The 26,437-nt window shown below is 42.4% G+C and overlaps 2 protein-coding genes across 2 annotated transcripts; both read right to left on the reverse strand.

Moving 5' to 3' along the window:
- Nucleotides 1–95: 95 nt before the first annotated feature.
- acta1b (actin alpha 1, skeletal muscle b) lies at nucleotides 96–4,442 on the reverse strand. The gene is made up of 7 exons (XM_030047310.1): nucleotides 4,368–4,442; nucleotides 3,172–3,308; nucleotides 2,149–2,473; nucleotides 1,535–1,696; nucleotides 1,144–1,335; nucleotides 847–1,028; nucleotides 96–518 (listed from the first exon to the last, which is right to left on the reverse strand). Exons 2-7 carry the CDS (start codon nucleotides 3,298–3,300, stop codon nucleotides 375–377), a joined length of 1,134 nt encoding a protein of 377 aa, XP_029903170.1. The 5' UTR covers nucleotides 3,301–3,308; nucleotides 4,368–4,442; the 3' UTR covers nucleotides 96–374.
- Nucleotides 4,443–10,313: 5,871 nt separating this feature from the next.
- Nucleotides 10,314–26,064, reverse strand: abcb10 (ATP-binding cassette, sub-family B (MDR/TAP), member 10). The gene is given in 15 exon segments (XM_030047229.1): nucleotides 10,314–14,262; nucleotides 14,921–14,979; nucleotides 15,524–15,558; nucleotides 15,770–15,813; nucleotides 16,891–17,071; nucleotides 17,473–17,552; nucleotides 17,667–17,876; nucleotides 18,597–18,692; nucleotides 19,036–19,171; nucleotides 21,046–21,192; nucleotides 21,718–21,852; nucleotides 22,994–23,196; nucleotides 23,608–23,814; nucleotides 25,046–25,130; nucleotides 25,132–26,064. Coding segments are annotated over 15 exon segments (2,178 nt in total). The 5' UTR covers nucleotides 25,498–26,064; the 3' UTR covers nucleotides 10,314–14,068.
- Between the last annotated feature and the right edge of the window lie 373 nt (nucleotides 26,065–26,437).

Raw genomic sequence — 26,437 nt, forward strand, 5'->3', positions numbered from 1 at the left:
AAGACCACGGTGGAAAAATACCAAATAATGGACTTTAATAAATTATTAATAGTCATGTATATACACTTACATTCACATGTGCTGGGCTACATGTCGTTGTTATTTGATTTTTTTATTAAATTTTTTGGGGTTGGATGCATGGTTCAGTGTTGGTTTTTCACAGCTTGTTTTTCATGCAACACAGACAACACATAGCCATAAAATATGCAGCTTTTAAAAGAATAAAAAAATGCATATAAGTGTCAACAGCGCAGGCCGACAGTCCGTTGACAGCAGAGTGTCGCTGTGTCGCAGAGGGTGGTCCTCCTCCTCGCTTGATCTCCAGATAGCTGGTGGTGAAGATGATGGAGAAGCTGGAGAAGAAGATGGAGGATTTAGAAGCACTTCCTGTGGACAATGCTGGGGCCAGCCTCGTCGTACTCCTGCTTGGAGATCCACATCTGCTGGAAGGTGGACAGGGAAGCCAGGATGGAGCCACCGATCCAGACGGAGTACTTCCTCTCGGGAGGAGCAATGATCTAGTGGAGGAAGAAGGTGTTTATTAATAAGGTGGCATCGATGCACTGAAGTGATGATAAACTGGGTTTTTGCACTAACTTTTTGACTTAATAAAATAAAATTAACTAATATGGACATTATGGCATTAATAAATCGCCTTGATACTCAGTTAACACTGACTGATCCAATAAATTCACTTGTGTAGCTACTTGATAGTGACCAACTTGTGCGTGAAATATAAAATCACCATCCATTATAGTGTATTATCTCTTAATTGTTATGTTTCTGTGTGTGTGTGTGTGTGTGTGTGTGTGTGTGTGTGTGTGTGTGTGTGTGTGTGGTATCTACCTTGATCTTCATGGTGCTGGGGGCCAGAGCAGTGATCTCCTTCTGCATACGGTCAGCAATACCAGGGTACATGGTGGTACCGCCGGAGAGCACATTGTTGGCGTACAGATCCTTACGGATGTCAATGTCGCACTTCATGATGCTGTTGTAGGCAGTCTCGTGGATACCAGCAGACTCCATACCTGGTCAGGTGAGAGTGACAAGTGTTTTAGGAAGGGCGCATATCCAGCTGAGCGTTAATGACCGCTTCAAATGTTACTGATTTTGGGGTTGAAATTAAATGGTGAGCTCACGTACCGATGAAGGAAGGCTGGAAGAGGGTCTCGGGGCAACGGAACCTCTCGTTACCGATGGTGATGACCTGGCCGTCGGGAAGCTCGTAGCTCTTCTCCAGGGAGGAGGAGGAGGCAGCGGTGGCCATCTCGTTCTCGAAGTCCAGAGCCACATAGCACAGCTTCTCCTTGATGTCGCGCACGATCTCACGCTCGGCTGTATGGAGACAAGTTAGAGTGATGTTAATTCAGAGTGTCAAACAATCCTGACAGACACTGTGCGTAAAGGCAAACTGCTAATATTGGGCCATAATCAGGGGATGCAATAGATTGTGATCTAAACTTATAGTTTTAAAAAATCAGTCAATTTTTGTGTTTATTTAAGGTAGGCTATGTATGAAAAATGAGATTTTTACCGGTGGTGACGAAGGAGTAGCCACGCTCAGTCAGGATTTTCATCAGGTAGTCGGTCAGATCGCGACCAGCCAGGTCCAGACGCATGATGGCGTGGGGCAGGGCGTAACCCTCATAGACTGGGACGTTGTGGGTCACACCATCACCAGCATCCAGCACAATACCTAGAGAGAGGCAAGGCGAACAGATTCAGTAAAGGCCGAACAGGTACCAAGATGACCTGTGACACAAATACATTTACTACATCTGTGCTATGCGTAAAGTTGAAAATGTGTACTGGCAATAGGAGTTGTGAGTGCATAGACTTTGAAATTGCATAACTATTAGTATATGTCAAATGATAGGCGCCATGAAATTACAATAAACAGGGCTGGAACTGTTCAGCGTCTGTGCGTAAAAGCTGTGCGTAAAATGGTAACGTGAAAATGGCGCATTAGTAAATATATTATGTGTTGTGATTCTTAGATACTTATAGTGTTGCTTTTATGTGTTAGAATCAATGTTTGCATAGTTATCCTACTAAAGCTGTGGCATTAAGTGTTTCTTCACTGTGTTATGATTTAGTTGCATGTCCTAGTTGGTGGTAAAGTTAATAGCTGTGTGCTGTAAGTCTTACCAGTGGTACGGCCGGAAGCGTAGAGGGACAGCACAGCCTGGATGGCCACATACATGGCAGGGACGTTGAAGGTCTCAAACATGATCTGGGTCATCTTCTCTCTGTTGGCCTTGGGGTTCAGGGGGGCCTCAGTGAGCAGGGTGGGGTGCTCCTCGGGGGCCACTCTCAGCTCGTTGTAGAAGGTGTGGTGCCAGATCTTCTCCATGTCGTCCCAGTTGGTGATGATACCGTGCTCAATGGGGTACTTCAGAGTCAGGATACCCCTCTTGCTCTGAGCCTCGTCACCGACGTAGGAGTCCTTCTGACCCATACCGACCATGACACCCTGGGGGGAGAAGAGAGGACAGGAGAAGGTAAAGGGTTAGCGGGGGCCGACAAATAATCCCTATAGATATGGAGAGATATGACCTTCTGGCAGAGATTAAAGTCTTTACTGTATGGCAGGGCGCCGAAAGGCAGGCATGGTGACGATTACGTCATGTGCCAAATAACAGCGTGGGTCACACAGACAGACGGACGGACTGAGAACAAGAAATTGTTCCTGGCTGTCAATTAATGTGTCTAATTTTGTCTCAGGGAGCAAAAAGATCACAGTTTTGGGCTAAATATCTTAGCGCAGAAACATACAATGTCACGCAATGTTACTGCCTGATGATTTCCAGTTAAACAAAAATAAAAATACTTTATGATTTTAGTTTCCTATAAATACGTTTTACGCTTTACCAGCACAGCAGTGTGGCCAAATTAGTGCTCACTCCGATTCGATTGCATAAAATACAGTAATATGTATTGTGTCTCTAAAATTAGCCTTAGGTGTAGTCTGTTGAGGAATAATTGTCTCCACTGGAAACATTTTGAGGCAATCTAGATATAGACTGCTGTAAACAATAGCAGACTTCATTTGTTTGTTTGTATTTTTCCCAATTCGAAGTTAGGCCATTATGATTTTGTTCTATAATCTATTTCCCTCAAAATGTTGCCTGTGCAGCCTCTTATTGAATCAAGATTGTCTCCGCTGCTTACCTGGTGACGGGGGCGGCCGACGATGGAGGGGAAGACGGCCCTGGGGGCATCGTCTCCGGCGAAGCCAGCCTTCACCAGGCCGGAGCCGTTGTCGCACACGAGGGCGGTAGTCTCATCGTCGTCACACATGTTGGCTTCTGGAGTGGCAGAGAGGGAGCAAAGAAAATTAGTTCAGCTCAGTAAACTCATTTGACCTGATGATAAATAAAAATGTGACAGAAATTAAATGTAAAATCAGCCTACACGTTTGTTTGTTTTTTTAATCTGACACTCACTGTTGTAACTCGCTGTTTTGCCAGTTTTGCATAGGCTCTAAAGAAAAAGATGATTTACATCTTAAAGGCTAAAAATAATATCAATACAATTTACTTAAGTGTGAACTGGATTAGGCCCGTGCCTCTCCCTAAACGCGTCAATGGCACACTAGCATCAGACCTTTACGCATGACCGTGGCTATGCGTAGCCCTACTAAGATTTCACTTAAACAGCGAACCATGGCGACCAAAATAACACTATTCATAGACTAGTCCATCAATCAACACCATGACTGCTCTCCCATGTGGATTTTGTCAGCCTCCCGATGCGCTACGCTATGTTGTATAGTATTCTAACTTGGGAAATGTGGATCTACTCTCACTGATCAACAAATCAACTAACTCAAGTAATTTTATCAATCAGGTAAGCTATCCTCTTCCTGCTGTCCTCTAAGAGTTGTTTTTAAGAATTAAGAAGATAACGTTTTCTCCAGCAAGCTATCCTCGCTCTGTGCGTAACTGGGCTGGAGGCGCATGGCGCCTTGCAGCATCAGCATCTTTCCAGCGCTGGAGTTGAGAAGATGCTTCTGTTGATCAGAATCAATCTATCCATATACTCCTCAGGCCTAGAGACACTCCTGTTGCGGAGGTTCTCCAGTCCAGCATTGCCCAGCATTTTCTATGATAGTCTCTCGGTCTATCCAAACGCCCAGGCCCGGACTATGAAGCCTTCTTTCAGGACTTTTCCATCTCATCCCGTGGGATCCTAAAGCCTAGCCTATTCCAGTAGATATTCCCATGTTGTCTGGTCCTATCTGGCCTGACACTGAGAGTCTAGCCTAGCTTCTGCTCCAGTAGAGTCTCCAATGTTGCTGCTGTTCGGCCTAGCCTGCTCCTCAGCGTGTGGCTCCAGGGTAGCTGGTTCGATAGCTGGGCTCTTACCTTAAGAGTGTTTCTGCGGCTCGGAGAGAGAACGACCCAACCAGTGCTGCTGCTGAACCAGCTACAGTCTTCCCTACCGTCTGTCCACCTTATATACCCAAGTTCCACCATTCACAACCCTCAGCACTGGCCCCCATCCCGGCCCTCTGCCATATTAGGCTCTTGACAGGCTGAGCAGGAGGAGGAGGAGGAGGTGAGGGGTGGGGCAGGGTGGGGTGGGGGCAGTAAGGAGCCTGCCTAGGGAAAGGAAGAAGGGAACTCCATCAGGTTTCAGTACAGGATCAGGAGGCGAGTGACGCTGCGCGCCCCCGACGAAGTTTTCCAAGAGAGAGAGAGAGGAAGAGAGAGAGAGAGCGCGCGCCATATATGGAACTGTCGCTTTGACCTCCCCGCGCGGACCTGAGCGCGCCTCGCGGTCCCACCTCGAGGGCCGTATAAGGAGCGCGCGGACCATGGGGGTCTCTACCGGAGACGACAGTTGCTACCAAGCAGGGTTATAGATTTGGTGCTACTAGGCCACATCCAGCCTTAAAATGGGAAAATGCTGCCCTCATCTGAACAGATTTAGGCCACAGAGGGGGCCGGGGCCTGAACACGGCACGGCCAGGACGCACGGCAATGGGCTATCAGCCACAAAGTCCCAATTCAGAGTTCAAATCACACTTATTGACCACTTATAGACCACAGGAAGCTCATACAAACTCACACAAATGTTTGATAGATGCTGTTGGAGTAGGCAAACTTCTATGGGAAAAAAATGCTGAAAATATTTTATTATTTTAAATATTTTAATCATAACATGATAATTCCAAATATTTGTAAATGATGAAATGAAACATCTCAATGGACTCAAACTCTCTTTTCAATCCACGAATGAAGCTGAGCCCATTTTGGAGCCTACAAAACTTCACCTCTCTTTGTATTTGCAAATAGGACCCTTCATCATCACCTCCTTCTGCATACACGTGGGCTCCAAAACACATTTCCACTTTGTACCTGCAGGGGGAAAGCCTTGTTTATCAGCATTAAGCAGCTGCAAAATTGTGAGATGTTGTTCTTATTTATGCTACAACGGCAAATTATTTTGGAGCTAGATTTATTTGTTGTTGTTACAACTTATAACTAAAAAATCTGCATCATCATATGTGTTCATTGCAAAACATGCCACGTTATACTTATTTATTAGTTTTATGAAGCATATGGCATTCTGCAAAGCGTAACGGTCCTAATTCTGAAAAATACTCCTCGTTTGCTTATTGTATAAATAAGGAGAAAAACCATTAAAACAGCCTGAGCCAACAGCTGAAACTGTATCTGTGGCAGCTACTCTGCTCTGTCACTGGAGGCGCTGGATTAATTATAACTCTAATGGGAGGAGATCTGGTGTGCTGTGTGTGTGTGTGTGTGTGTGTGTGTGTGTGTGTGTGTGTGTGTGTGTGTGTATGTGTGATTGTAGGGAAACCAATACAGTGTGTGCACACGCATGCGTGTGTATGTCAGTGTGTGTGTTGGGGTCTAAGTTGGGGTGTGAGAGGCCAGAGGGAGTGGAGGGCTGTGGGAGGTGCCAAGGAGCTTATAATAAACTCAAAGAAAGTGATGCATAGCTGAGGAAGAGAGACATGTAAAGAAGAAGAGAAAGAGAGACATTGGTGGAGACGTGTGGTGAGATAGAGGGAGATACAGAGATGTGGAGAGGGAGGGGAGGAGAGAGAGAGAGAGAGACGTGGAAAGGTAGAAAGACTAAAATGAATTGGGAAGTATGAAGACTGGATCTGCACATGCAGTGGCAGAGCAGAGAAAAACAAATAGACATGAATATGGGAAACTCTTTAAGGCTGATGTAGCTCTTAGTAATAGGACAGAGAATGGAAAATTAAAAACCAGTATGGATGATATAATGGGCACAATGAGGAACAATGCGTCCGTAAAGTATACAGTATACATGACCTTTGCTGCTGGAGATATTCACCTTTTGCTCTTTAAACGTTGCCTGTGTAACACGGTCACTGCCTTCTGATCACAAATAGAAATAAAATCAATCATGAACCAACCCGTCACTGTTGGCCATAAGTGGCAGTAAAAATATCTCTATATATTGCCAATGAAGGTTGATATTTAACCTGATCCAGATTTTTGTTACAGCAGCAATAAAAACATTTCAGTTTGCATGACGAGTGGTTGGATATGACATAGTTGTTTCCTGAGTCAATATAAAGGGTAATATAAAGACAAAGGGAGTGTGGAAACATGCCTTAATATTAAATCAGCTGATTTGGCTCTTTTTTTAAATAGACCTGCTGTTAGTTGAACTGGAAAAGGAGCATTTAGGCGGATTTTTTGTGGAGGATTCATTCACTGGTCATGCCCCAGATTATCCAAGAGTGTCATTTTGTCAGACTAATTCTTATAGGCCGGGTGGCAGAGGAAATCCTGTGTGGTGCAAACCGATGGTCAACAACAATAATAATAATGATAACAATAAAAAACAAACAAACAAAAAAACAGATACAAAAGTTGATAAGGAGCAGACAAATGGAGGAGGGGGAAGGAGAGAAGGGGAGAATAACTCAAAACTTCAAAGGAGGAAATGAGAAAATGGGGTGGAGTGCAGAACGAAGCAGAGAGTGAAAGTGTGTGTGTGTGTGTTTGTGTGTGTGTGTGTGTGTGTGCGTAGGTGCGTGGGTGGGGGGGGCACAGCTACTTTTATTCACTAGTTGTGAACAGTTCTGGATGAGTGTGTGTGATATGCCTAAAATGTAAAAGTGTTGGCAGTTGTTGTAGAGAGAGCGAGAGAGAGAGAGAGAGAGAGAGGGTGGAGTGTGTGTGTGTGTGTGTGTAGGGGGGGTCAGAGGGGCCAAGGGGGATGGGGATCGAACTGCAGGGGAGTCAGGAGAGGAGGAGGAGGAGAGTGAGGGAGGTGAAGGGGTGTACGCAGCAGGTGGCAGGGGAAGACTTGAGCAGGGCAGAGGACGAGTGGTCGAGCCAGCTGGACGGGGACAGACAGAGACAGGCAGCACTGACGCTTTTCATGGTGACTTTTGAAAGGGAGAATGGGCTGGGCTCTATCTTTTTAAAGCTACAGTATTTTTTATATCTTATTTATTTATCCATGTATTATTATTATTATTATTATTAGTAGTAGTAGTAGTATTTAAATGGAAGTTACAGTGAAAATACAAGAGATGTGGACAGGTCGAGGGACACTGGATGCTTCATGTGCATGTCTCTGTATGGAAGCGGGTTCATTCATGGCACTGATGGCTCATGGAAACTTTGCATCCGCTTTCTACCTTGCAAGTTTTTACTATCATTATTATTATTTTTTTTAAAACATAGACACTTCTGTAGAGAGAGCGAATATGGAAGAGAGAGAGAGATTCAGAGAAAGTAACAAGAGCAGCACATGCCCGGTTCAGTCATTTGAGCTGCTGGCACTTGCTGCACACGAGTGGCCATCATTTAAGTCTGCTCAACAAAAATGAATGAATGAGGATATTGGGGATGTTGAGGTGAATCTTGAAAAGGGCCAGTTAAAAGGGAATAAAAAGTGGCATTAATTCCTTTTTTAAACTTGTTATGACATTTATTTTTTGCTGTTTAAGCACGCAGTTCTCTTCCCGTTTTTTCATTTTTTCATTGCGGAGGTAAGGAGGGCTGGGGGGTGAAAGTGCAGATAGGGACTCTTACCTGAATATTTCTAATGGTCTAAGGAGATTTTCTTTTAACCGCTAAAGGCCGGCGGCTGGCTTCCTGCTCTGGTGGCCGAGAGACAGAACTGGGAGCAGGACGCATGACCAGTGAGACTTTTTGGAGAACTTCTTGATTTCTTTCATAGTAAATGGGTAAAACATGCTACTGAGCCTGTGTCCACAGGTCTGAGGTGGTGTGATATCCCCTTTGAGCTGCCTTCCTCTTTACTTAGAGATGAATTAGTTTGGGTACATTTGGTCAAATACGAGTGCTTGTTCTGCTTTAGAGCCACACAGAACGGCTCCACTGCACAGTTTACATTTACCTTGTGATCTTGCTCAAATATTGAACAAAAATGCAACATATAATGAATCATTTTCCTCGGTCCATGCTGCGCTCCTCATTTTGTTTTTATGGCCTCATGCAATCATACAAGGCTTTGTGTGATATTGTCAAGTGATCAATAAATTGATGCAGCCTAGAATAATGTGGTATGGTCAAAAAGGTAAAAAGCCTAAAAGGATTGTCAAGATTATGAAGACTGGACCTGCACATGCAGTGGCAGAGCAGAGAAAAACAAATGGCCATGAATATGGGAAACTCTTTGAGGCCGATGTAGCTCTTAGTAAGGACAGCGAATGGAAAGATAGATAAAACCAATATGGATGATATAATGGGCATAATGAGGAACAATGTGTTCATGAAGTATACAGTATATATGATCTTAGCTGTTGGAAATATTTACCTTTTGCTATTCAAATGTTGCCTGTCTGACATGGCACTGCCTTTTGACCAGAAACAGAAACTAATCATGAATTTCTGTGTGTAATTCATGATTAAAATCATGAATGAACCACTGTTGGCCATAAGTGTCAGTAAAAATTCTTCCATACATTGCTCTAGATTTTTGTTACAGCAGCAATATTAGAGTTTCAGTTTGGATTACAAGTTGACAAGTTGGATAAGATTTATTCACCTCCTGAGTAAATATAAAGTGACACTAAGGGAGTGTGGGAATGAATATTGCTCAGTCTAAGTATGGTCAAAATGGGTTCAAACTTCTGTTCCTCCTATTTCCTGAAATAGTTAACAGTTTGACAGGAAAGTGAAGGGAGCAGTGGCTCTGCAGCACATGGAGCTGGAATTGGAAACCCAGGCCGGCCTCAGCAGCACCTGGCCGCCCGGGCCGTCCTGTGCCGAGCAGGAGCACAACTGCTGGGGTCGACTCTGTCCACTTACTGCCAACACGGGACATTCCCGGGGCTTTTAAAGGGGGAATGCCACTCAATTTGAGAACACATGTCATCCTTGTGGCTTGAGAGAGAGACATGTTCAATAACAGGGATTAAAACTGCTTTAAGGAATTGTGTTTTACATATTTTAACTGCATGTTCTTGCCTCTTGTGTATGTTTTCACACCATAGCAACAGTATAGAGCATAATTTCACATATTTGATCCAGGTGAAGTGTGTCTGATTTATCTCGACAGACTTTCACACTTTAAAGCGCCTCACAAGGCCAAGACGCACTAATCAGTCATTCATTTTTTTTGCACATGTTCCTGATGCATTCATGTACCACTTTTGTGATCTGTGTATATACCACCAGATACACCCTATGCATGCAGAGTACATAGTTACCTAGTGTTGCTGATGTACATTTTTAAGATAATCATACAGTATCCAAACTATTAAAAATAGTTGAATACTTGATCACTGACAAATGAATGAATTCTAATGTCTGTGTGATGACTGGGTGTTGAGCCCGGCCCTGAACTGAGTGGTGAATATGTTGCTGAATAATTGCATACCATGCTTAGCTTTTGCCTGCTGTCTATGCCAACAGTGCCATCTACTGTTACACTGACACATTGCACAACCCAATCAAGGTCACTTATGAGACAGTGTTCAGTGCAGTGATAAGAATAAAGGTGAGCTGATCATGCAGGTCATACTGTAGAGAAAAATGACAAGTGCTAGGATGTCCACTCCTCCTAAAAAACAAACAGAAATCCTGAATAAAGGTTATAATAGGTGTAATTGCTGCATCCGGCCATGAGGGTTGCAGTAGGATCCAATAGGTGATCAGTACAGCGACAACCTAGTAGAACTCAACCCTGGCTGAAACAATCAACATTTTTCGTGTAAGCTCTGCTATATTACTTACGTGCACAGGCGACTGGGAGAGTGACAGGCAGTAGTGGTGCCTAAACCCACTAACCCCCCCCCAAAAATAAAACCCACAACCACCAAGAAATCATACTAACATTTCTGTTTATTTTCTTCATGTATAATAATTTAGCAAACACAAAATCATACATTATATCATACATCTTATGTGTCATATTATTTATAACTCATGACAAAACTTTTAAAAAATACCTCCCTATCTTGCTTCTGTGGCTGTAATGAGACAGGAATCCATCAGCAACTGAGGGACGTTGAGCATTTACTTCGGTTTGTCTGGAGTGAGAGGTGTGTGTGTGTGTGTGTGTGTGTGTGTGTGTGTAATGATCGATCAGCAAGGTTTGGTGACATTACCAGCCTCCCTCAATAAGGGAAACCAAAGAGCTGTTGACTGCGTTTGGCCGCGTGGTGTGAAGCTGCATGTCTGGAGCCAACATGGCCGACAAAGGCCGAGTTACATTTAGCTCTGCAACCACAACACACCACAATCCAGTGCCGTCTAACATGTGACAATATGTGATATGTGACATGTGAAGATGTAAAAATCCGTTGCGAGGCCTGTAAAAAGTGCTTGCAAATATAATGGAATAAAAAAAAAGCAAATTCAAAGAAAAGAAATGAATGAAAAACACATCATGATCATGTGAAGAGACACAGAGTGGAGTTATACTCATCCAAATTCTGCTGTCTTACCATCCACACACTGTAGTAAATAAATACTGTATATGTGGTCTCTAAAATTTGTGTAGCCAAAGGGAATGACCATGATACACTTACAACATTATGAGGCAATGCATTTTCAAATTTTTGCAGTGGCTATGATCAATGTATCATTCAGTTTCACACTCCCTTGTTCCTATATTATTCACGCTGCCTGTGTTGAATTGTTCATTTCCATCCTCGTTATAAGCTAATGTTCAGAGGCTGGAATATGAATCCAAGTAGAAAACCATGATGATGTGACTGGTAAGACATTTCAAAGCCAATTAAACCTTTTTGCAGAAAACAGAGTATGACACACATTCATTAGCACTGGTTCAAGTTTCTGATACCTGACAAATAAAGAAACAAATTCACTTTTGAATAAACGTTCAGAGCAACGTCCACAATATGAAGCCTTTCAGTCATATGATGAAAGACATATAAAGATCACTTGTATGACAGAAAACAAAAAAAAAAAATCACACACACTAATCACATCCTTGCTTTACACTTATTAAGGTCTACTTTATGTATTTAGACCTCCAGTCTCCAGTCTAATCCCTGTTCTAGGAAAGTGCTCGCAAGGTTCGAGCCACAGACTAATAAACCCATTTTGAATAAAACAGACAATATTGGAGAACATCTGTGTGTGTGTGTGTGTGTGTCCCTGCTCCTTGTTGCTTCTCTTATGCCCATCACTGAGCACCAGAATAAGCATAAGGCAAAAGTCATGTCATTCATTATTTTTCTTGAATAAGGCTGTCACCATAGGTTAAAAAAAAAAAAGCCACTAAATCCATGTTATGCAATTATGCATTAAATGTCTCTGAATCACAACTCTTTCCATGTAAATTCTGTTCCAATGTAAGGCAAAAGATGAGTGAGCTTACTGTCAAGAAACAGCTGGGGAATTCAAGCTGACTGCATTTTTACTGCAGGACGGGCAGGAAAAAGTAAACGCATGTCCAGTTTTCGGTCTTGTCATTCTGCCCGCCTTTCGCCTACCCCCGGAGCAGCGAAGTGGCCATTTACAAGCTAAATATTTGCTCTGGAGAGTCCCGGCTCCTTAGTAAGCCTCTCCAAACCAACTATGATGTTTAGCTTGCTGAACGGCACCACGGCCAGCCTCCAGCTGGCTTTAGAGGTGTTTATATGGAGGTTAATCCTGGCCAAAGTACCGATCCCACAGAGTAAACACCTACCAGCGACTAGAACAAGGAAGAGACAGTTTTACCACACACTGTCAGAATCACACACACACACACACACACACACACACACACACAGAATGCAAACACACTGGGCTCAGTCTCTTTTGACTTACATTTACTGCTTGTTTCTTTCTACCTATCGATCTATTAGCTTTATTTAACAAGGAGAGTTGGATGAGAATACATTCTGCTTCATGGCGGAGAACACCTTCACAGGTACATAAACAAGAGTGTATTTTTATTATTGTTATTTTTATAAAAAAGGCTTTTAACAGTTAACTGGTGACCCAGGAATGAACGTTGATATTGTGGCAACTCCAGTGTGACAAAAGCATGAATAGGCTTCACTAAGTCTATGTCCCTGATTGAGAAGAGGAAAAAAAGAAAAAAAATAAGAGAGAGAGAGAGGAGGGTCGGAAAAGCCAGAAAGCAGACAGGAATGCTCAATGCAAGATTGTAGTTGCTTATGAAACTGCACAGCAAGGTTATTAAAGGAATACTCCAACATTTTGCGTGGATAAATCCCAAGATGTGTATTTCAAATACACATGATGCACTGAGTAAATAAGACAGCTTCACAGTTGCTGTGACTCCCATAGATGTCAAGGCATTATGCTAAGCTAACTAGAGATGCTACCCATAGGAACCAAACCATTGGACATACAGAGGTGAAAACAGTATCAAACATCTTGTCTCAGTTTGGATAAGTTGGAAAAAGGGGATTTTTCCCCAAAACACTGGAGTATTCCTTTAAAGTTGGCTTCCAGTGGTGCCATTCCATAAAAAAACATGGTACAGAGATAATATACTGTCGTCATGTTGAGGGCTCCCCTGCAGTTTCAGTGTATCTTGGACTGTCTCTCCAACACAACCTGAAAGCTCACCTCAGATTCTTTATGCGGTCATTTTCCAGAAGCGTCACTAATGCTTTCTGTGACAATATTCAAACCCTCATTTTCCATTATTTTTGCGTGACAGGGCAGCCGCTCTATAAACTGCCGTATTTTTCAAGATGTGTCAGTACTTTGTTAAATCAAAAACTGTAAAAAGGCTCTACATAAATTTGCTTCAAGTTTAAAAATTACAAATAAATATTTAGATACAAATATATAAACAAATATATTCAGCAGTGTTGTATATGCCATAATGGACTGTTTCTGGTTCAGTTATAAAAACATTTATGGTGATGTAGCAGTGCTACCCTGTAATAGAGCCATAGTAGAAAGCCATGCTTTATTGGTATGGCTGTATAATATGCAGCCATGCCAATAAAGCTAATTGAATTGAAATTGAACTGAATCGAGAGAGAGAGAGAGAGAGAGAGAAAGAGAGAGAGACTGTTATTTGACACTACCGCAGCAGAGAGCACTAGACTTTTAAAAGAGTGGTAAATTACATCAGTCAGTATCCTGCTCAGGAAAGCACACAGAGCACATCTGAGCCATTTGACGTATCTGTCACATGTCTGAACTTTGTTTTCATCGCTGTGTGTACAGTGACTCAAAATGAGATTCAAGCTTTTTCCCCGGACTGTGGCAGTGAAACCTTTAACCATCTAGGAATTCACTGATTCATGTTTCAAATTCTTTCTCTTCAGTGTGGATTTAACCTGAATGCTTCCTTGGAAAAAACAAAAAACAAAAACACAACTCTTTGTTCCTGAAATGACCAGCGTCACACCAAGCGGACTGGGGTAAGGACATCAGCAAGTGTGACAAAAACCCTGGATCACTTCATGTCTCTTGCTGACCTCCTGATTTCCTCTCTCCTTTAGTATAATGTCTTTCTAGCCCTCCGATTAGTGAAGGCCCAGTTTCTCATCTCCTCTCAGAACAGGGACTGTTTGAGCCCTTTGAGGAGAAAAGCCAGTTTCTCCCAGCAGTGTCTCCTCCTCCTCCTCCGCCTCACCTTCTCAGCGTAGAGCCTGTTTCTGTTCCTCGTGCAGGAAGGCCTGTTTCTCCATCAGTTTCCGGAAAAGCCCGTGTCTGTTGCTGAGCAGCTGCGTGTGCTGGCCACATTCGGCTATGCGGCGCTGGTCCAACACGGCCACAGCGTTCGCGTTCTGGATGGTGGAGAGGCGGTGGGCGATGATCACAACTGTCCTGCCTTTTGGTGAGGAAGGAGACAAGAGTCGCAATTAGAAATTAATGGAAATGTTGTACCAAAAAATTTAACAGCAGGATGTGATAGAGATTTATTTGCATTTGCATGTTGTACCTGCAGCCACTCAGCCCATAATGCCTAATCCCTGTGAATAAAAACCTGGAGCAAAATGTGAAAAATACCCAGCAGGCCACCCTGCAGTTTCTTGCTTAAGCTTATTTATTTAGCTGTTGTGTACTGGGATTGGTAAATCTGACTCCCTGTTAAAAGGAAGAGTTGTTTTTTCTTATTTTGCCACTTGAATTACACCTACGACTTGTTCTTTGTTTGCCTTGTCAGCTTTCTCTATTATTGTAAAGTCAGATTTGTTAAATATTAATTTTTTCTGACCTTTGTACTGGTTACTGGACTTTAAGTTGCACTATAAAATAAAATCCCCTGGATTTTTCTTGGGCATAACATATTTGGGTTTGTCTGGGATTTTAACCCGGAACGGCCTGTGACACTGCTTTAGATTTGCATGCAATATGAGGGAGAATGGGAGAGAGACATAGAGGACAGGATGAGACAGAAGGGGAGAGGGATAAAGAGACACAGAGAGAGACACAGAGAGAGAAAGAGAAAGAGAAAGAGAAAGAGAGAGAGGGAGAGAGAGCTCTACCTTCCATCAGACGCTCCAAGGCTTCCTGGACCAGGAACTCATTCTCTGCATCCAAAGCACTGAGGAGAGAGACCTGATTAGCACCAACCTCGCCGGGCAGCTGACTCTCTAACCAGCTCAAAACAAAACAAGCTCTTCCAAGTATAACGGCCATCATCACCATAAGTATCGTCTTCAAACACAATAACAGTAAAGTGCAATAAAGATGCAATAAAACATGAGTAAAAAAAGTAAAAAGGGTGAAAGTCATATGAGTAAAGCAGGAAATGCCCAAGATAAGAAAAGGATGCTTAATAAAGTATAATTGAATTTAAACAAACCCTACAAAACAGTTTTGAGAAGAGAGATTTAAGAAGAGAAGATGAGCCGGCCAAAGATTGTCTGTTCATTAAAGATTCTCTGTATGGGATCAGATCCAGAAAGTGTCTCTTTTGTAAAATACTGAATGAACTATCGAGCATGATAAGGGAAAAAAACATGGAAGTTGTATTTAATGGTTATTGTTTCTGATGTTTATTTGGGGTGTCTCAGGCAAGGCCACATCAAATCTGTTGTTAGTTGATTTAAATTCTTATTAACCAATCATGTGTCAGCCTCTCTTACCTGGTAGCCTCGTCCAAAAGCAGGATCTTTGGGTTCTGAGGGGAGAGAATACACACAATGTGGTCATTATCACACTCATTTTTACGAGGCCTGAAGGAGCCTGATTATATCCAAATCAGGCCCGGAAGGTCTAGTGTGGGAATCAAAATCTAATTTCTGGGACGTCAGTAAATACATCCAGTCTGCTGGATATCAAAAGTCAAATGATGTGGAACAAGAGTCAAAATGGTGTGCTGCTGTATTTACCTTGAGCAGAGCTCTGGCGATGGCTATCCTCTGTTTCTGACCACCTGAGAGACGAGACACAAGTTAACTTCTCTATGTTTACACACATTCACATTGAAAAGTGTGTAAGTTGGGTAGGTGTACACTTGAGACACATAGATATGCTCACACACACAAAACTCACATTTGTCACTTAGTGTATAAAGTATGCTCAGGCTTGGGTATACAATGGTGTTGCCTGTTATGTCATCTATACAATTAATGGATTCTGATTGTAGATACTTGTGAAATTATTATCAATAATAAATTTCTTGAACTTTGTAAATCCCTTTTCTGATCTGTACCTCAAATATGGCACTGAAAGTATTCAGAATTTATTTCTGAGTTTGGGTAATCCCTTGGATTATGTTACTGATTACAAATTTGATGAGGTAATATGATGATAAAAACATCAATAATAAAAATAAAAAAGGCAATAATAATAATGATCTTTATTTATATAGCACCTTTAAAAACAGTTCACAGTGCTCTGACAGACACAGCAAAAGCATAATTCTCAGGTGAAATGTATTAATGGACTACATTAATAACCGCCCCCATCACTGAATATATAACTATTTGACTGCGAATCTATGCAATGTAATGCGAGTCCCACAATGAATTCACATTTACAATATTAATGTACTTGAAGACTTTTATGAAACCTTAGATCACCTATTTTTTTTTTTTTATAGAAAAATGAAAAGTGGGCAGTCTGACCCACATTTTTAAAGCTGGATAGCAGACAGAGAGAAAGAGTAGTGGGGACACAGGAGAGAAGTTTCTGCTGGGATTTGATGTTAAGCCTTAAAGCCAACACGGGCACAGTTTTAGCTCCAGTGGTGATAACTACTTGGCCCATCTTGATAAGCAGTTTTGGCTTTTTTCCCCTTCTGCAGTCGCTGACAGGACAGCCCTCTGACAGAATGTGGTTAGTGATTCTGGGACTGGGCCAAACCACTGAAAATATGTTGTACAATGTCCAAAATACATGGCAAATGAGCAAACCACTTCAGTTCGCGGAAAGCTGACCTCTGAATGATGCAAGGTTTCTGCAAGTAAGTGTAGTAGTTGCCTTGGTATCATTTAATAAAGTCCCTCACCTGACAGCAGCACTCCTTTCTCCCCCACCACGGTGTCAAAGCCTTTCGGAAAAGCCTGAATGAAATCATAGGCGTTGGCCACTTGAGCTGCCCTGTAGATATCCTCTGTGGTCACAGAGTCCGGGTCGACTGCTCCGTAAGTTATATTCTCTCTGATGGAGCAGGAGAACAGCACTGGCTCCTGGTAGAGAGTGAGATCAGAATCAGAAATACTTTGATCCCCAAGGATGAAATTGGGTAAAAAAGAAAGAGAGGAAGAATGTTTTGTAGCTGTGTCTGTCTGAATTTTAAAACATTAAACTGCCCATCCCAACTGCTTAAAAAAAAACAGTCTAACAAATGAAATGGAAATCCAAACACAAGTCATTTGTTGCAACAGTTTGAATGTGGTTCATTCTTGGGCCAAATGTGAAAGACTGTAAATACTGCAAGTAGTCTTTGAATCCCGAGCTTGTCAGAATAGAATCCAGCTATAATAACATCCTAAATGAGACATATTTTGTATTTGCCTTGCTGCTATGCATGTGCCATGGGAACTATTGCAATGAACATTAACAAGTTAACCAAACATTTATTTCCTACCTGACTGACAGTTCCAATGTGACTCCTCAGCCAACAGGGATTTAGATCCCTCACATCGTGCCCATCTATAGTGATGACACCTGGAGGAGAGGAGAGGTTAATCATTTGTCTGACATGATTCTTCAGACATTTTTTTGGAAGGGTCAGGTGAGTGGACAAGGGATAAGGAGCACAGACAATGTGCTTCCTCTCACCAGCATCGGGGTCGTAGAGCCTGAGCAGCAGCGACACCAGGGTTGATTTTCCTGAGCCGCTGGCTCCCACCACGGCCATGACAGAGCCGGCTGGCACCAGCAGACTGAGGTTCTCAAAGACAGGAGCCTCCTTACGGGACGGGTAGGCGAAGGTGACATCGCAGAACTCCAGCTGGCCCTTCAGCTGGCCCGGAGGAAGGACTATGCCTTCTATGGAGGAGCAGAGGGAGAAAGACCCATTATTTTGTTCAGTTTATCTAACCTTAATTTGCCCTTAGTTGTTGGCTAGCAATTAGTGCAACCCTGGTGATGTTTATGTACACCCATATAGTTACACAGTCTGTGTCTGTGTTGTTGCTGATCGAGCAGGCACACACTGCTGGCCTGAGAGGCATAATCCATGACAAAAATAAAAGAGAACAAGGATTAATAATATCTATTTCTTTTCAAAGCTTATAACCAAATATTACAGCATTGTAAGCTATGTCTATTGGCTGGGAACAGGCAAAAAGATCTTTTTCTGTTTTGCAGTGATGGATTACGCCTATACATGTTTTCAAGCAGGCGTTGCATCTCTGTGAGTCAATTCCCACAGTGACGAATAGCAAAGGAGACAATTATGAGAGTGAATATACATCCAGCAACACAGATGGATGGTTGAGACTAAGCACGTATGTGAAAATCACCACCATCTGGTTCTCTGATGTTGCCAGTGACCCAAAGGAAAAATTATGATGGTGACCTATAAAATATTTCCAAATCTGTCAAAGAATGTTCAGTATGTTAATATCGTCTGGCCACAGATATCCATTCCATGAAGTTGTTGTTATTTACAGTATGTTTACAAGCAGGAATTGGGCTCTGTTGTATTTATATGAATGTTTGTGTGTGTGTGTGTGTGTGTGTGTGTGTGTGTGTGTGTGTGCTGACCATTTAGAGGGAGCTCAGGCTTTCTGTCCAGTAGCTCCCACAGCCTGGCTCCTGCTCCAAGACCCTTCATTAGCTCAGAGTAGAATGAACTCAGCCCTATGCAATAAACAGAGGACACCACGCCATCAGTAAACACACACCAAGCGCAAACAAGTGATATATCAATAATAGCGGTACTGTGATATGAGAATAGACCTCGTCTTGGATTTTGGATATCAAAATATTGTGATATTCCCTGAACGGACACTATTTTAGCAGTTCTATTGCTCTTGTGTATCTTAAGAAAGCACCAACAGCCAGCTGTGCAATATTATCTTACTATCAATAACAAGGTTTTGGTCAAAGATATTGTGATATTTGATCTTGTCCAGTGCAGCTCAAAAAAAATTCATACAAAAACAACTGTGATGGTGTGTGTGTGTGTGTGTGTGTGTGTTACCTGCAATACTGATGCCGACCCAGAAGGTGTACATAAGGAATGATGAGAGCTCTCCCATTGTCAGGTGCTGGTTGGCCATCAGCAGGCCTCCTTTATACAGCACTGACAGGATCATGATGTTTCCACTGAGACCAGTCTGACACACACACAACAAACAAACAAACAAACAAACGAACAAACACACACACATACACACACACACACACACACACAAACAAACAAACGAACAAACACACATACACACACAGCTCTTAGTGTTACTACAGCCACTAGGGTTACTGTTGCTCTCTCATGCATTTGATAATACCACTGCATTGGTATCACTCAGCCTGATATGAAACACACACTCGTAATATAACTGCACTGATGCACACCGCCTATCGACACACTTGCAGGATAAAGCTAATGGTCCAGGTTTACTATCAGTTTCTCTTGATAGTAGCTGATGTTACAAACTACAATGCACTGGTTGTTGAGTCAACTAAATGTGAATATAATTTGGCCAGTTACAATAAACACATTTATTGTTTTGAGAAATAGCCAGGGGTTTGGAGTTGCAGAGAAGATTACACACATTCACAACCTGGCCCCTGGCAGCTGCATACACTTTTCTGGCCCTGCTGGTATGGGGAAATAATGTGGTGACTTCTCATCACTAACAATGTGACAAGAAAACAAAGACAAAATATTTACACTTGGTCGACTGATGATGTAAAACACGGGGGAGGAGCAGGTGCCTCATGTGTTTTTCCCTGCTTAGCCTTGCAGCTGTGTGTTTACACATGCCCAGACAAAAGATGAAACCAAACAGGTTCACCACACATTCACACAGACGTATTTCCTGAATTGATTTCAGTCTTTAATTTTCATTTCCTTTCCTACTGCATAATGCATAGTTTTTCTGCCACAGTATGCTCTGCTGATGTTAGTTTACACAACCTAACATAAGCCAAATCTACCTCCACCCAAATCTGCCTCCGGGTACAAATAAAGTTACCTTACCTTACCTTACCTTGTGCATCGATTTTTATACTTTTTATTCATGTACAGTATTTCAATGTAAGTATGCAGTATATTAATTGGCAGTTGGGTGATACTGACGTGGTACCCATTTGCTCGATTAAAACATTCGCTGCATTGTCTCTGCTTTAGCTTTAAGTTCTGGTGCTGCAACAACTATATCTCCACACAGGGACAGTTAAAGGTTCTTCTTACTCACACCAACATCCAATGTCCAAGTACATAATGACTAGATAAATTTGTTTAAGAACTGGTTAGTGTGCCAAAGCGGTAGCATTAGTCTGCTTTGGCATTTGGTGCTTTCCAAACTGAGGAGTGAGGCATATCAGGTGACTCAGTATTTTTGTGTGGTGGTAATTTGTTTGTCTGGTTTGAACACATCAGGTAAATCTGTGGTATTGGGACAACCACTGCAAAATTAGCAGAGGGTTGTGTATAATAGCTCATGTGTAACTGTGGGTTTGGTTTGCATCACTGACAGGAAATAAACTCTGTTACAAGCATCTGTTGGCTTGTGGTGACAAACAGAGAGATATTAGAAGAAAGAAACTGAAAGGTTCTTAAGTGGGACTTTCCAGGGGAGAGAAAACTAAAAGAAAGACACAGAAAAGAGCAGGATACAGGGGTTCAATGGAGACGGGCTAGAATAGTCGACTAGTCTGTAGACAGCTGCATAATCTACTAGGTTTATTTATTTACTTATTTTTACAAAGTTAGATCAAAATAATAAAATCAGCATCTGGCATAATTTTTTAACCTCTTAGATTAAGGTGACCACATACTATACACTGTGGTACACAGATCAGCCAATTATGTTTTGAATCTTCACTTTTGTGGCACTCAATGATATAGAATGCTTGTTCTATAATCATGCCAGTGTGAAAGTTGCATTATCAATATTAAATATATCATGAAGCGGAAATTGCTAACTACAGCCTGGCCAGAGATGACACAATGGATAGTCATATATACACACTCCCACCAACTTACCACTCCAAAGAAGCCAGCTCTTATCACAGCCTCCTGCCTGGCCAGATTGAGGACTTCGTCTGCCTTCTGTGCGTATGCGCTGACCTCTGACAGCTCTTTACCGAAGGCCCTGACTGTACGAATGTTGCTGATACGCTCCTCCGCCAACTGGCACAATAATACACACCAAAATTATTTCATCTTACAAGAAATTAGGACATTAACATAGCAATAGAAATATGTAATTCCTACGTTTCTAGATAAGGCTGAAGCAACCTTTTAAATAACAAGCACCAGAATGAGAAAGGAATATAAACAGTATTTAGATCTCAATATACAGACCCAACTGCTTGAAAAACAGCCCTCAACATTGTAACTGGCTGAAACTTTACTGACCACTAATGCAGATCATTTTATTTATTCATTTATTTAAATATAGAGCATAACAAAAGTTCTATAAAGACACAAGCTTATACAAAGCCATGAGTTTAACCCAACTACTTTGTAATCGTATTTCATCACAGCTTCCCTGTTTTTAATTACCACATCCTCAAATAAAGGCTGCTGAGGAACAGGTGCCTCCAACGTGACAAAGACTCCCTCCCAATCTGTTCAAACCCTCATATTCCCCCTTTGTTAATAAGATTTTCGTCTCAGTTTGGCGTTTAACCTGTGACGATAAGTGCACTGTACCTGGGTGGCCTCCGCTAAAGTGTCCTGTGTTCGTTTTGAGAGGGAGCGTAGATATCGGCCGCAGACTATAGCCAGGACGGCCATAGGAGGCACAATCAGCAACACGAAGCCTGTAAGACTGGGGGAGACATAGAGCTGGCAGAAGAGAGGAATGGGTATGGGAAAGGGGGGGAGAACGAGAGAGAAGGTGAGCATACATTAAACATATCTATCTGTCTATATAGATATCTCATTCATTTCCTTCACTGATCATTGTACCAGAAAATAGGTTTACATCCTTGTGAGGACAAATTGGTAACTCATGTCTTGCTCCATCCAAATGTCCCAGCTGGAACAAATAAAGTCTTGAAGATAAAAATAGAGGGAAATCCTGTTGTGCTCCTTCAAAAACCTGTTTGTCAACAACACTCTGGTCTATGAATGGTGACATTTGAGGAGAGACAGACAGACAGAAGGATAGGATGGTGAGGAGTGGTATGAGAACATAGTTGAGGGTGCTTGTCAAAACTATATATAGAAATTTTCTCATCCATACAGATGTATTGTGCCTCCAGCGCCTGATGGATTGTACCAGGAAAAGTGTAGTCCTACATAATGTGGCTGCTTCCTTGTTGTAAGAAGAAATTTAACAAATCAAACCTGTTTCTCCAACAAGCCTTTGGTCCAAAAATAGTAATGTACAACATACTTGGCAGTAGCACAATGGTATGCAGTAGGTAAGGGAACAGCACAGGACAATATCAAATCATTCACAGCTACTTCGTGATTCTGAACCATGACACAGAGAGTAATTAGTCTTACTCCAAACTCCCCCTGGCTGCACTGAAATACCAATACATCATCGGCATTTTGAGGCTCTTGAAATAAAGTGGCATTCTTGATTGAGATCACATTTCTCATGTTTCCCTGTTTGTAAAACTCAAGGGTTACTCTAAAATGCATAATTGTGGTTGTGACTGCATCTAGAAAAACGCAAACTTTTTCAAGGCGTTATAAAGAAGCTAATGGGACACGTGTCAAAATGGTGCCATGGAGGGCCAAGAGGCTGCAGACCTTCATTCTAACTAAAACCTCCACCAGGTGATTTCACTGATCACCTCACTTTCAAGCAGAGAGGAGGAACTAAATTTTGCACTGACTGCACTGTAAGTCAAAACATTTCCATGGCACCAGCTGCAAGTATAAAGTTAATTCATTCTCTCCACATCATAAAATGAATGCATATATGTCTGTTGACCCCTCACCCACATCTAACCACTTTGAGGGATGTTCTCACCATCATGCTCACGCCAGCACCTGCCTGGGCGACAGCTCTCAGGCCGTCTGATACATTGTCTGTGACTGAGCTGCCGACCCGGGCCGTGTCAGAGGAGAGACGGTTGATCAGCTCACCGGTCCGAGTCCGGTCAAAAAATGCCACTTCCTGTCTGAGGATGGAGGAGAAGAGAGTGGCACGCAGATTCCGAATGATCTGATCGCCTGTGGTGACAAACACAGAGATGTTAGAAGAAAAAGAGAAACTGAAAGTTCTTAAGTGGGACTTTCCAAGGGAGAGAAAACAAAAACAAAGAAAGTGATTCAATGGAGATGGGCCAGAACAGTTGAGTAGTCTGTTGACAGCCACATAATCTACTAGGTTCATTTATTTACTTATATTTACAAGGTTTACTAAGATTAATATAATAACATCAGCATCTGACACACTATACACTGTGGTACACAGATGAGACAATTACGTCTTGCAATGTGTCTGACATCTTCGCTTTTGTGGCACTCAGTGATATAGAATGCTTGTTATATAATGATGCCAATGTGAAAGTTGCATTATTAATCTTAAATATGTCATCATAAGCTCTTGCATGTGCAGTGTAAACCTCCCTGCCGTCACACCTGAGATCTGCATGAGGTACACCCTGGCAGCATTGGCAGCCCCGCCACAGAGGAACACTCCCGTCAGCATAATACACAGCGATGTCAGCGAGGTCGCCATGGTCTCTGTGTCTGTCCCGGTGTTGTAGATGATGTCAATCACCTTACCCAGGAAGAATGGAGCTGACATTGTGACAGCACTGGAGAAAGTTAGGAAGCCTACTGCCGCTGGTGTGGATACAGGAAGAGAGAAAAGAGGCAAAGAATAAGATCATTATCAAAGTGAAGACCCACCCCAAAAAGGAAATAATAATAATAATAATAATAATAAAACTTTATTTGTATAGCACCTTTCATACAAGAACTGCAGCTCAAAGTGCTTCACAATAAAAAGAAGAACACATTATGCCAGTGATTGAGCTAAATACTACAGAAAATCATCCATGTTCCAATATGAAATATTCATTAACAGAGGTCTCAGAAGAACACCAAAGGGGCTTTAAGTGGCAAAGCAGCTCTTGCCAAGTAACGGAGGTAAACGGATAACAAAGTGAGGGAGAGGGCCATTCATGTGTCTGGATGAAAATAGCTATTGTGGTCCCCAAATGCATAAATATAATTATTTCACAGTTTTATTTCATACGGCTCTGGCTTTGAATCAGGATTTGGATGACATCTCTGAAAATCACAGACAAACCAATAAACCCACAAATAAAACCTCTGCAAATTTATGACGCAGCAGCTGTGGCATTATCTAAGACAAAGAAATAAAACTTGGCCAGATTAATCAGGCTCAGGAAAGAGTTGATTTTATTGGCCAAATGAGCTTGTGCATACAAGGAATTTGATCCCAGTTTACAGTAGCTTCTATTACCTACATACAACACACATAAACTAAACAAAACAAAAATACACCCTGCAGTGCAGGCTCCTGGAGCTGAAGCATGTTGGTCAGCAGCCAGGTTTTTTTTTTTTTTTTAAATTATACTTAGCCAAGTAATAAAAAAGGCTTTTAAATACTTTTTCAGCTGAGCATTGTACCTTGGGTGTTTTTTTTTTTGTTTTTTTTTTTACATCTGTCGGTCATATTCTACACAGGGTGTTTATTTAAAGAGGAGACAGGCTTCAATATATTTTGATCTAACTGTCTCCAAAGTGCAGCTGATTCTCCTTTTGCCTGCTTGAGGACCCATGCCAAGCTCCTACATCCCCCTTTTATTTGGAAACACAAAAATGAACTCTCAATCAGAGTCAATCTGATTGATTTACCCCTGATATTTTGCACATGGGATCAGAAGAGCATTGCCCAAATGCCCCTAACTTTCAAATCACCATGTCTGTTAATTAATCAATAAATGAACGCGTAAAGGGGCACCCACAGTCTTTTTCTATGAGGGGGGGGACCTCATTCCTGAGCTACGGCCCTGGATAGAGACCTAAACACATCCAGCCGGCTTACCTCCCAGCCTGTATCTCTCAGGGTAAGCGAGTTGCAGGATCCTTTTGACATCTTCCAGAGGGAGTGTGGTCGGCGCCCGGGCTCCTCTCTGTCTGTGTTTTAACCGAGCTTGTAGATGCAGGCGTGGAGCCGGCCGAGGAGCTGGAGAAGGCAACCTGTGTGTGTGTGCCTGTCCTAGTCCGTCTGGCCCCGAGGTGTGCGTGTAAACAGCCCGGAGAGAGTGCTCTGGATGAGCTACGGGGCAGCAGCACCGACATGAAGGCCAGGCGTGGAGAGGAGGGGGTGAAAACAGGGGTCGGGGCCGCCGCCGCATCTCTCTTCCTCCGTATGGCCGGGTAGCTCTGCCCGTAGTCCGGCCACCACAGTCTGTGAGCACCGGTGGGTTTCAGCTTGAGTTTGGGCAGTTGCGTCCCGCCGGTGCACCTCGACATGCGGATTAAAAGCCACATCATCCCGCTGGCTTGTCACTCCTTACAGTAATTAAGCGACTACGAGTGTGTTTGTCAGATCACAAATGAAGTAAAGCAGCCTAACTTTCAGAAAACATCTCCTCTACGCCGCCACAGGTCAAAGTCAGCGAAACGTCAACAACGTGAAACAGAAAGTCCACTTGGAGATGGCATTTTTTTTTTTTTTTTTTGGTTCCCTCCTCCAGTCGTCGTGTCAACACAAAACGGAGCCGTAGAGCCTCTTGTGGCTAACACTACATGTTTGCGTTTTGACCGTTATTGTCCATTTTATCTGTTTTTATCTGCGCCTGACAGCCGCCTGCAGCATCGCCCGGGTTATCTCTGTGATCCGCCCGCTGTTAGCCACCAACTGTCACAATCATCTGTCACGGAGCCGATAAATCAGCTGCCAGCACGGACACCGAGCTTCACAGGTCACCGAAGACTGACTCACACCAAAACCTCTGACCTAAAAAGACAAAATACTTCCCCCAAAACTCCGCAGGTTGTTAAAGAAAAGCTCAGAAAACAGGAAAGGTGACCCCGGTTCGGTTTGTATGTAACGTTAGCAAGGAACCATGCAAACTTTCCAGACGTAACCAAAGGAGCCCCGAGCCACCGATTGGGCAGCAGGTGGGGGTGGTTTAAAAAAACCCTAAAAAAATAAATAAATAAATAAATAAATAAATAAAATAAAAAAATAAAAAAAATATACAGAAAAGAAAACAATTTGAGATTTCAGTTTTTATTTATCCAATTCAAATTCAAAATAGTTAAATGAACCACAATGCTCCTTTAAAGATGTCATGAGTGCATTTTAATGCACAGGCTATGCTATAATATACAGTCTATCTGTGGTAATTACCAAGCGTAATTACAATCACACTATAATCATAATTATAGTGTTGTTTTTTCCCATTAGTTTTTATTTTAGTTTCGTATT

The sequence above is a fragment of the Myripristis murdjan genome, chromosome 3 (assembly GCF_902150065.1).
Source record: "Myripristis murdjan chromosome 3, fMyrMur1.1, whole genome shotgun sequence".
NCBI lineage: Eukaryota > Metazoa > Chordata > Actinopteri > Holocentriformes > Holocentridae > Myripristis > Myripristis murdjan.